Source organism: Acipenser ruthenus, chromosome 15, assembly GCF_902713425.1.
Source record: "Acipenser ruthenus chromosome 15, fAciRut3.2 maternal haplotype, whole genome shotgun sequence".
Lineage (NCBI taxonomy): Eukaryota > Metazoa > Chordata > Actinopteri > Acipenseriformes > Acipenseridae > Acipenser > Acipenser ruthenus.
In genome coordinates, this window is record NC_081203.1 from 24,387,707 (window position 1) to 24,400,780 (window position 13,074).

Sequence of the window (13,074 nt, forward strand, 5' to 3'; positions counted from 1 at the left end):
TGAAAAAACATCTAACTAACTAATCACTTAACCTAATCAACCACTTTATTTTATCAAAGCAAAGGCAGGTGTATACAAATCTAATTACATTAAGGGTTTTACAGCAATTATTTAATAAAAATTGTAGAATCAGAACAGATCCTTGTTTGGAAGCAATTCACTGCAACGCCACCGATTTTAAAGCAACAGAGCCCCATAAATGTATTGCATTTTATTTACACAAGGACTGCTCGGTGCATGTGAATACTATTTCAGAAACCTGACTTGGTTTTCCTTTTTTGTCTTCTTTTTTACATTCCCTAATGGTAGTTGCAGCTACAGGCACACTAACCTCCACCCTCACTGAAGCCTTATTGTCATTCTAATCTACACCAGAAGCTACTACCATCTATAACAGTAGGAGCTTATGAATATCAGGGTTGTACTGCATGTCAGGTAGCAAAACAAAGACAAATGAGAGGGATATCTTATGAAGAAAAGAAAGCACAACCGTCACAAAATCAAGTGAAAGAGTCTGTTCCCAGCTGCATGTACAGAAGGATTGTTGCAGAGTGCATTATGACTATTGTATTTGCCTACTGCAGTGCTTTGTGATGCTTCATTGCACAGTGCTTTATAAATGTAATTGTTGCTAGTCGGAGTGGTCAGACCAGCGATATCAGCAGAATTCTACACAATAGTATGGTTTATTTTTTGTTTTTATTTAGACTGCCATAAATTTGGATGCTTTTCTCCCCTCACTGCAGCAACTCGGGACATAAGGTCAGTGGGTGTCCTCTGATCCCATCATCAAGCTAATCATCTCTTTACATCCAGGAGCTCGAGTGGATATCGACGAGCTACTGGTCCCTGTGTGTCCACTTCACAGCACTAGGCACCAAGCCAGGATGGGCTGTCACAGTGTGTTGAGGTGACCCATTCCCTGCCAATTCTACCTCCCTAACCCACAAGCCAACACAACATTCCCTGTGGAATCCTAGTGAAGATCGTCAACACAGCACAGCCAGGATGTGGAACTCCAAGCGGCCGCACCTTTACCACGTGAGCCACTCGGGACCCAAAATTGTCTACATTTTTACATACATTCCCATTCAGTGCAAATATTTTACAATCACAATTTGTGTGCCCCTCGTACACAGAAAAACAGCATCTCCTATTAGAGCTGTTAGTGTATAGTTTAAACATTGTCAAATATATGCAAGTGCACAGTGGAAGGATAATTTATTTACTGTAGTCTCATATATTTGTAGTAAAAATTCTCAGTTAAATGTTCAGGAAATTAAAAACACCCCTACACCCCGCCAAACACATCATAAAAATTCACACCTAAAACGCTCATAAGACGACTGTTGGTGGCAGTTGACATAGGTTCCACACTCAGTTACCAGCACCACTGTTTGCACACCCAGCCATCCATCATTGATATCCCAAGTTTGGAAGCAAAATGCAACAGAGATCATTGAACTTTAAACCAGCAAACACAGTGTTCCTATTCCTGTTTGCAAATCCTTTAAGATCAAGGGCTGCAGACCCAAGGGACCTGAAGACTTTCTTCCAGCTATAAATTGTTTTGGAGCCAACAGGAACATCCACATATCAGCATCAGCTGTCGCCACTGCACCCCCTTCTCTCTCCGCTGTCTTTAACAACTTAACATGCGTCGTTATACTGAAATATACATCTTTCATTAACAAAGCGGTTTATATGTTGGTGAGCATATTTATTTCTGCATTAATAACCTTTTTGATAATTACATCTGCAAATCAAGATTCATAAAGCAGAGTTCTTGAAATTAAATTGGATGGCATTTGACGACATGCAGATTATGCTAAATATGGCAATTATACATCGCTTGCAGATAAAATGTAATGGGACGTATCTTACAAGTATCGTGTCCAGAATACATGAGCTTTTTAAAGAGTTTACCAGTAGGAAATGATTAGTAAATTTGCCTGTGCAAATAACACTTCCAATGACTGTGAAAGTTAAAAGGCTAAATCATTATTTTGCTGTCCGAAATTAAATATTGAAACCAGTATATTAGAGATAGGTCCTCTTTTCATGGTACAGTATATAATGTATTATCAGCATGACCTAAAGAATTTGTGATTTATTGCAACAAGGAGGTAAAGTGTACTGGTGCAAACTTTATTAAAGGCCAATAGGACTGTAGACATTCTTATTTTTTGTGTTTAGATTGATTGGGAAATCTGAAAATGTAAAATATGGACAAAGTCAATGGACACCTGTATGCATCTTTTTTTTTCTTTTTTAACAACAATCTATTTAAAAACAAATATACAAGCCTCCAAAATCTCCTCCTCACCCCAGACAGTATTGAATATAGGCAAGGCTCTGGTCATAATATACTTAAAATACTTGACAATCACCAAAAAGATTGCTCTGAAAATTGTCCAAAACTTGATAATGTGATAGTTAATACATAATCCAAAAATAAACTTAGGTATGGATGTATAAATAATCTTAACCAATGTATTTTTGTATCATTTTCTGTAACACATCTTGGTAGCTTTTCAGAAGACTATAGCAGCCCTGTGGCGTCAATTTAGCTCTCAGAGCCCTGTCCCAGTAGCTTTACTACAGTGGAAACATTAACCTGGCTCCCTGCAATACTGCTAGTGGATGAAGAATGGTAGTAGATAAACAAACCATGCCTTTAACCCCATACTGATGTATTTCTATCTCTTACATCTTCTTGTGTAGCACAAGTACTTGGAAGCTGATTGAGAGTTCTATTGCGATCACAGGGGTGCGTCAAACTTGACTCATTTAGTACTGTACCAGATAAGCTCAAATACAACGGAACCAAGTGCAGCACCACAGGGAATGGCTGTGGAGGAGACTGCTGCTGTGCCAACCCCTCCTCTCACAGCAGGAGGAAAAGTCCATTCTGCTCATCAAAATCAGCATCTGGGCAAAAACACCTGCAACACACACTTATGCAACTGAGATTTCCAACATTCATTTTGAAATGGAACCCCAAGGTGCATTCTGGAATATATAAAAGCTGCATCTCCCTGCTACACATCATATGCATTTGATAGGCTGATGTGTCTTTACCAAATCAGCACAAATTACACCTTGCAGACTTGTATGGAGCAATCAGTGCTGTGACACACTATTTAATCCAGGTTTGGATGTCCAGGATTTGAGAAACTTTTTTAAAAAAAAACTCTTCTGTTGTTACTGCAGGCATTCAGCCATCAAACAGTTATAAATACAAAAGGTGGGGGGGGGGGGTCTTATCAGTTGTATTTTGATTGATTCTCATAGAAGATTAATATAATCTGTTCACTGTATTGCAACATCCCCACTGGCATTAGAGGTTAGAGGCATGGTACAGTATGTTTATCTACCGGTATATGAAATCCGCTGGAAATCTCCAATCTAAACACATTTAACACATGGTAGCAGGGGGTTTTGATAAATATTTACATACCAACATGGGCAAGAGATTTTGTTTTCTAATAAAAAAATTAATGAATTTTCACAACAACAGTCAGCCTTTTCTCATATTCCACCCCTTCACCTCATTTCCATTCCAAGTTTACAGCAATACCAAAAATGTCAGTAACCAATCTACACTGTATAAAGACATATTGGAATGTAAGTGTAGTACGCAGACAGGCAGCTTCCTCTATATATAACCAGATTCTAATATTAAATAACTTATGCTAAAAAAAAGGGTTGAGAAAGTTATTTAAAGTAAATTCTGTATTGACAATCCAGCAGCTTGATGACTTAGGAATACATTACAAGACATCACCATCATTTGGGTCATTCCATGCCAACTCAACCAGAAAAGGGACATTTTGTTGCTCATCCGTCTCAGATTTTCCTAGAAAAATTCACCTGGGGGTTTTCAGACACGCCGAGTTCAGAAATGATAACCATTATTTTTTTTAAAATGTCCCCTTCCACCTGTGACCTTGCAAAGGTCAACCTAAAGTGAGAAAGGGACCTTGACTAGAAAAATCACTCTGGGTGCAATTTAGATGCTACCATCATGTGTAGCCCTCGTTCTACTCGTATTGAATAGAGCTTTTCAGAAAAAATACTAGGGAGCACTCTGCTCACTTCTGGCAAATTGCAAGACGAGGGGTAACTGACGAGTTTTATTCAAACTTCAGCCTAATCCTTTACCCTGTAAGAACCTTATTATTATTATTATTATTAATTTCTTAGCAGATGCCCTTATCCAGGGCAACTTACAATATATCACATTATTTTTACATACAATTACATTATTTTTTACACATTATTTTTTACATACAATTACCCATTTATAGAGTTGGGTTTTTACTGGAGCAATCTAGGTAAAGCACCTTGCTCAAGGGTACAGCAGCAGTGTCCCCCACCTGGGATTGAACCCACAACCCTCCGGTCAAGAGTCCAGAGCCCTAACCACTACTCCACACTGCTGCCCCTTAGGAACCAACCAGTCTTCCAAATTCTGTGAAAAACTTTTGGTTTCAAGTCCCACCACTGGTCATTAAACCCCCTTGAAATTTGAATTTTTTTTATTTGTACCAACTTTAGGCCACAATAACTGCGTGAGGGGACTTTTGGTAGTTTCAACTACCAAAGTAAGTTAGGTAAGTTCATAACCCCTCAGCTCCAAGCTAGTGCCATTGGAAGCCCACATTGTTACTTTTTCCTCGACATCAATCCTCAGAATGCACAATTGAAGAAATAGCCAGTTTGGATAGAACTATGTGGTACTTTAACCTCAAAGTGGCCATAAGCAATGCTCAAATGCATGACAAATGCAACTTCAAAAATCTGCCAAAAATCCAAAATCCCCAGATACCAACATATTTTGCTTGATGCTTGTAGATCTCATTAACACCTATCCAAACATATATTTGGGTGATTTTTTGGAGTTATTACGGCCTAAACTTGGTACAAATAGCAACAATTCAAATTTCAAGGGGGTTTAATGACCAGTGGTGGGACTTGAAACCAAAAGTTTTTCACAGAATTTGGAAGACTGGCTCCTAAGGTTCTTACAGCAATACTTACATTTTAGGACCCACATCCCCTACATGGTAAAGGGTTAGGCTGAAGTTCGAATAAAACTCGTCAGTTACCTATTCAATACGAGTAGAACGAGGTGCTACACATGATGGTAGCATCTAAATTGCACCCAGGGTGATTTTTCTAGTCAAGGTCCCTTTCTCACTTTAGGTTGACCTTTGCAAGGTTACAGGTTGAAGGGGAAATTAAAATTCTGATCAGACCTACTGAAGGATGCTTTAATAAGAGGAACTCAAGGGACAGGCTCCACTCACACTTGTATCATGCAAGGTAATTGAATGCATCATACAGCATGACTAGGGAGGTCACTATAGAGAGAAGGATTATAAAAGCACAATTATATTTGCTGGAACCTGCATGTGCTTTGTGCACTGGCAATGTATCATTCCTGGTGTACCATTTCTCAAGGTCTTTCATTTTTGTATGCAGGGCTTTAACACTGGGTAACATTTACATAATTTGAAATCAGAGGATACATTTAGTGGCTGCAACGATTAAAGAAGAAATCTGGAGGGTATGAGGCTGATTGCATTGTATACAGTACAGCTTTGGTAAAAATAGGTACAGTATACATTCACTGGGCGGCTTAGGCATGTGTGAGAATGAATACAAACATTGTTACACATTTCTTCCCTGTTTGTCTCATCTGCAGCCAATGCTTTCCCAGGTCAGTCCCCAGATTGAAAAGATCTTAGTAACTTCAAATAATGACCATGAGCAGTTCCCCGTACTGTATTAGTTAAACGTTCACTTGAAAATGCAATTCAGTATGTGTGGATAACATGTTATAACTCTAAGATTGTGGCCATATCTTATGAATTAAGTGCGCAAGTCCGACGCATTGTAGGCTACTGCATATTCAAATCAAAATTTTCAATTTAGAAAAATGTAATGTCCCTTATTAAAACGGACAGAACATAGATGAAATTATGGTTAAGAGGAAGTGTCCCGCTAAATGAAATCACAGCAGGACGCGTGGATATATAATTGGCAGATTAAATGTATGTGCTATAAATATGTTACAGTATAATATCACTATGGCGGGCTACAACACACTCACACTACTGGTAGGAACTGCAGCTGGAGGGTAAGGAAGAAAAAGGGATTGGATCGCCCACTCCCTCGAGTTCAGTCAACAGAAGAAGCCGATACAAAGCACAATGTCGATGCAAACACCAGGCAACAATAATTGCATGATCAGGTGTTAAGTACGTGCTACTTAATATGTATCTTTGACTTTCGCATGGATGCTGAAGGGAACACAGCAACACCAGGAACCACAAGCCTCTTATGGCAGAGCTAGGAGTAGTAGAGGACATGCCTCCGGGAACAGGTATTTACTGAGCTGTCCCCGGTAATCAGCCTGAAGCAGAGAAGCAACCGAAAACACGCTGACCAAACCTCCAAACCAAATCCTAATTTGCATGTTGCGCCCCCCCTATTAAATTACCAATGAAATGTGCAAAAACACCTTGTGCAATATGAATGACCATGTTTTCTATAGTATGCCTGTAACCTTGTGCAAAACGTGATACTTATGCTTAAACTGATTTCCTACAGCGGACCGGCAATAAACACATATTTGAAAATCAAAGATCGATAATAATAATAATAATAATAATAATAATAATAATAATAATAATAATAATAATAAATAATAATAAATAAGGCTTAACCAATTTGGTAATGTAACCCAGATCAACTGAACTACAAAATCCTTACAGAATGCATTAGCTATGAATGATGTAAAACTTCATAAGCGGTTCATCATACATAGTGTAGACTGCAATATCAAAGCACACATCTCTGTTAACAGAATCGAATTAATTATGACGACTTACCCATCTTTGACAGTAACGTTGACATGCTCCACGCGATAAACAGTATACTGCAAATAATGCAGACCTGGAGAAAAAGCATCTCTCTCCTCTTTCGAACTTTGGTGATCTTTGTCAACACTGTCATTTTAGACGAATTGCAGTTTTTCCGCATATCAATTGTTACTGGAGCAAAACGCGAGGTTTCTCTTTGTTTGGGACGGGATAACAAAATCCGTAAAATGATAATGTTTGTTTTTAGAAAGCCCGGTTTTCTGGCGCGGTCCTCATTGCAAGGCGACGTAGTGGAAATCCTGTCAGCAGGTCACGTGTGGGCTTGCAGGTGACTGGTCAGTTTCGCTAACCTCTCTGATTATTTCAAGGGTAGCTCGGCGTGTGAATCCGTGTCCCACCGCAGCCAGGCTCACCGGTTGTACAAACCACCCTAGTGCTGGTAATCGACTCATTCACCTTTGCAAAAATTGCAGAGACATCCAGTTATCTTTTCAGATCACGATTTTTTTCAAATAAAAAAGGCAAATTCACAAAGCACAATTGGCTGGAAAAAAAACAAACTACCCTTGCACTGATAAATAAGTCTCGCTAATAATAACATATACAAATAACTTTAAGCTTTAATAGCACGCCTGTGTCAAATTCATATGCTCTGACTATTTATATTTTATTGAATTAGAATCTGTTTTCCCAATGAAGGTTGGTCTATCCGGCAAGCAGTGTCTTGTGCCTCCTTTTGCAATGTTCTCTGAGCACCTTATGCAAAGAAGTTGTTGGAGTACGAATTGCGCGCACGCAAGTCAATTCCTCGTAACTCACTGACAGATGCCTGCCGATGCACTATTAGGTCCATATGATAAATTCCTCTCTCCCCTTCTACCCTAGCTCCAGCAGTAACTTTCTCTACTAGCCGTGGGTGTCATGCGCGGGCACGTGGTTTTCTACAGCACTGATCTCCCTTAATAAACCTGGATGTCTTGCCCTGCCCTGACAACAGCGCAATAATATCCTTCGGTGGCTACTTTCTATCGGTTCTTTGCCGACTAGCGATAAAGAGCAGATTGATACATTGTTGTAGGCTATTTATTTCCCAGTGGAGAGAGACATTAGTGTTACGCGAAGTCCGTGTTAACGGCTTCGGAAAATCGAGTTCAGATTTGCACTCAGGGGAAGGAATACGTTTCATTGCAGGAAATCTCGAATTTAACACTTTGCTCGATGAATTGCAGCGTGCCTATCTGAAGCAAAACAAACAATCCTATATACTGGCCGTGGGTTGTCCGGCCTGGTTAGAATAGTGTGCATTAAATACACGTTTTCTAATGTAATTTTATGTTTGCCGTGGTTTCTCAATTTAATATTTCATAAAGTTTGATGTCAAAATATCAGTGCCTTACTGTTAACACGTCAGTGCTTTTGATTGTTACAGCGTGATAACAAATATGTCTCATAATAAAATGCCTCAATATTGTAATACAGATTTTGAACACTCAGTTGTCATATCCTCTTTGTAATTCAGACTGCATTGGGTGCTATAGGAATTCAAGTGTATTTGAATCGCACTGTATTGGTCTGTGTCCTGTCCCTCATTCCTTTATTTCAGCAGCAGGGAAGACACATTTCACCTACATTCACCACTGAAATACTTTACAGTTGGGAGTGGAGATACAGTACGTAACTACAATGAACTTGAGATTGTATGAGTACAAATCTAGGATATTGCAACTGCTAGTATTGAATTATAGTAAACCAATTTGCTTTTACTTTTCATTATTTGTATTAGTTATTTTGTTCGCGTTGCACATTCCTTCCTCTCCATATAAATATAACTGACGAAAGCCCGTCACCTCCAGTATATAGTTTTTTTTTTTTCCTTTGCAAATTGCTTTTGCCCACGAGTCTGTTGGTACTGTAAGACTTCTACACTGACAGGCTGGAAAAACCCTAATCTCAATGTCCTGAAATGTATGTGGTCTTGTGACATCCACTCAACCTATAAAGTTGTCAAAGGCGAGCCAGATTGAAACTTATTTCACTTGTCGAATTTGAATCCAGGTGGTGCTGAATTATAGGCTGGTGAATTCACCCATTATACCATAGAATTACTGTGTCAAAGCCAAATGCAGTCCTTTTGTGATTAGGGATGTGATATCATCTGCTGGAGAAGGAACAAACAACACCTGCATCTTGCCTGTAGCTCTTCTACAGGCTCTGGGACCACACTGTGGAGCAGCAGGAAGCTATTTACTCATAAAACCCCTGTAATGCTTCTTTACATGCAGTATGTCACACTTTTGTTTTCAGAGATTAAGCTCTGTAAACAGTGTGTCAGTGCAAAATTAAGTGTGGATATCAGTGCTTCTACTGTAAAATTACAGATTAAAATGCAATGGTTTCTGGAGATAAGAACTGGGTCAAACCACTAGGATTTTAGGCTTCAGTTTCAATAATATGCTGTAATGTTATACTGACTGTGCAATGTCTCAGATGTGGATCACAAATGATAATCTTTGCCATAAACCAAGGTGTATGGCCATCATGGGCAGCAATTGATTTGACGAGAGAAGCCTGCAAGATGTTTAAGTTGTTCCGGAGGTATGTGTGTCTATTCTTCAATGATTGTAGTCTTAATTCCTGCAGAAAGACTGGGGTGGACCATCAGTCTGCTCTCAAGAATCGCCCGTGGAGTTGTAGATTTTGAGACAGTTTCCACTGAAAAGAAAGAACTGCTGTTAACAAAGATATCCTCTGCTGTTCACTGTGACTGAAATGTTACACAAAAGTGTGTACTACATATAGTACAGCTAATTTATTGTCCAACCCCAGTACATGGTGCCAGATTAGATTGGGGCCGCCTTATGTAATCCTAGTAGAATTTGTATTGGCCAATGAGTTGTATGAAACCCCTTAGAAATATACCTAATTTAAGCAATTTATATATGATGTATAAAAAATACTATTAAAGGTTAATGTTAAAATAATAAAGTAACTCGATTGTAAAATAATAATAATAATAAAAATAATAATAATAATAATAATAATAATAATAATAATAATAATAATAATAATAATAATAATAATAATACATAAGCCTTGAAAACAACGTTCTGTTCCTCTGGAGTCTCAACCCAATGTCACTGGTTTTGAGATGAATGCGTTTATCGAAATTCGATCACAAGTACAAGCATATGTTTGAAGTCTCCACAGATGCTACAGGCATGGTGTGTTGGATTAGTTCAATGACAGCTGCTATAGATGCTCAGACACTGTCCAGGAAAGCAGAACACAAACCTGTTCTTGGAAGAAGAAAGACAGGCCGGATTATGCACCATCTCTTACCTCAAAATGTAAAAAAAATTCAAAGAAATGATATATGATGGCAAAACAAGACTAATCTACAGAAGAGCCCACTGAATCATCCTTTTAAGTCAATTGTCTTGGATATGAAAGCCGAACAGTATACTACAATACTATCAAAATCTCTTACACAAGAGTGTATGCTACTGATGGCAGTTTCAGTACACCCTCTTCAGATGACCATGTCTCAAATCACTGCTAATAATGATGAACAAGCCATTAGTCTACCTGACTGTTGATTCGGTTACAATTATCAAATATCAGATGTGTTTTTTTGGTAATGTAGGTATAGTGACCCCATCATTATATTGTAATCCCAAATCAGGGACATTTGGAAAGTAATGTTATCACACACTAACAGCAATTACAGTACTGAGAAATAACTGTAATTGCCCATTGTTACTCATAAAACGTCATATTTAATCCACAACGTTTGGGTGGAGCTATGCAAATAAACAGCTTAAAGCTCTTAAAATGCTAGACCATAGAAATAGCACAGGGTTTATCTAACTGTCATGAAACTGGAAGTTAGTGAGAATATTGGATTCTGTAGTGTGTCTGTCTGTACATCCATCCATCCGTTTGCCACACTTGCATTTTTGTATATAACTGGAGAACTGCTTATCCATTTGTGATGAAACATTTAATTGACATTTCTGATTGTATTCCATTGTGTGCAGTGCATACCGTTGATATAGGTCATCAGCTTGTTTATCAGATTGAGAGCTCAAATTTCTCATTAGCTGTGGCAGGTGATATCTGTTCCTAGTTATAGTACTGTACATAGTTTCTCCCATATACAGACGTGCTCAAATTTGTTGGTACCCTTACAGCTCATTGAAATAATGCTTCATTCCTCCTGAAAAGTGATGAAATTAAAAGCTATTTTATCATGTATACTTGCATGCCTTTGGTATGTCATAGAATAAAGCAAAGAAGCTGTGAAAAGAGATGAATTATTGCTTATTCTACAAAGATATTCTAAAATGGCCTGGACACATTTGTTGGTACCCCTTAGAAAAGATAATAAATAATTGGATTATAGTGATATTTCAAACTAATTAGTTTCTTTAATTAGTATCACACATGTCTCCAATCTTGTAATCAGTCATTCAGCCTATTTAAATGGAGAAAAGTAGTCACTGTGCTGTTTGGTATCATTGTGTGCACCACACTGAACATGGACCAGAGAAAGCAAAGGAGAGAGTTGTCTGAGGAGATCAGAAAGAAAATAATAGACAAGCATGGTAAAGGTAAAGGCTACAAGACCATCTCCAAGCAGCTTGATGTTCCTGTGACAACAGTTGCAAATATTATTAAGAGGTTTAAGGTCCATGGAACTGTAGCCAACCTCCCTGGACGCGGCCGCAAGAGGAAAATCGACCTCAGATTGAACAGAAGGATAGTGTGAATGGTAGAAAAAGAACCAAGGATAACTGCCAAAGAGATACAAGCTGAACTCCAAGGTGAAGGTACGTCAGTTTCTGATCGCACCATCCGTCGCTTTTTGAGCAAAAGTGGGCTCCATGGAAGAAGACCCAGGAGGACTCCACTTTTGACAGAAAAACATAAAAAAGCCAGACTGGAATTTGCTAAAATGCATATTGAGAAGCCACAATCCTTCTGGGAGAATGTCCTTTGGACAGATTAGTCAAAACTGGAGCTTTTTGGCAAGTCACATCAGCTCTATGTTCACAGACGAAAAAATGAAGCTTTCAAAGAAAAGAACACCATACCTACAGTGAAACATGGAGGAGGCTCGGTTATGTTTTGGGGCTGCTTTGCTGCGCCTGGCACAGGATGCCTTGAATCTGTGCAGGGCACAATGAAATCTCAAGACTATCAAGGCATTCTGGAGCGAAACATACTGCCCAGTGTCAGAAAGCTCCGTCTCAGTCGCAGGTCATGGGTCCTCCAACAGGATAATGACCCAAAACACACAGCTAAAGCACCCAAGAATGGATAAGAACAAAACATTGGACTATTCTGAAGATGCCTTCTATGAGTCCTGATCTGAATCCTATCGAACATCTATGGAAAGAGCTGAAACTTGCAGTCTGGAGAAGGCACCCATCAAACCTGAGACAGCTGGAGCAGTTTGCTCAGGAAGAGTGGGCCAAACTACCTGTTAACAGGTGCAGAAGTCTCATTGAGAGCTACAGAAAACATTTGATTGCAGTGATTGCCTCTAAAGGTTGTGCAACAAAATATTAGGTTAGCGGTCCCATCATTTTTGTCCATGCCATTTTCATTTGTTTTCTTATTTACAATATTATGTTGAATAAAAAATCAAAAGCAAAGTCTGATTTCTATTAAATATGGAATAAACAATGGTGGATGCCAATTACTTTTGTCAGTTTCAAATTATTTCAGAGAAAATTGTGCATTCTTTGTTTTTTGTGAAGGGGTACCAACAAATTTGAGCACATCTGTATATTTTCAAGTCAAATGTACTCCTCAGAAAGAGATACAACATGTGTTAGAAACGCTAGATTGCATTGGAGGCCTACTAACCCAGCAGAAATGTTAATTACTAAACCACTTAAGCATTAAATTAAGATAATTCCTTGTGCATCTCAATAACTTATCCAGTCCCATTACATATGTTTATTACTGTTGCTGTTATTAATAATGTAAGTGCCATTGACACTTTTTTACACTGCCATTCGAAGCAATTATACATATTTTGAAACAAATAAACAGTGTGTTTGGCTAATCATTGCTCATTTACAAATTCTTTATGATTTATTCTATTATAAACTGACAAATGAGTAACGTAGAACACTGAGAATGAAAGATGAGATACAATTCCAAGGCATTTGTGCAA

The 13,074-nt window shown here is 38.5% G+C and overlaps 1 protein-coding gene across 2 annotated transcripts in view; it reads right to left on the reverse strand.

Moving 5' to 3' along the window:
* The window catches only part of LOC131697586 (sodium/potassium/calcium exchanger 4-like), a 57,353-nt gene extending 49,538 nt beyond the window's left edge, over positions 1–7,815 (reverse strand). The window contains exon 1 of one of the 2 annotated variants that reach the window (XM_058987541.1): positions 6,900–7,815. In XM_058987541.1, the coding sequence (XP_058843524.1) occupies positions 6,900–7,050 (151 nt within the window). In that variant the 5' untranslated portion in view covers positions 7,051–7,815. The remainder of the gene's footprint in view (positions 1–6,899) is intronic. The other variant, XM_058987542.1, reaches the window with a different exon arrangement.
* Positions 7,816–13,074: the final 5,259 nt, after the last annotated feature.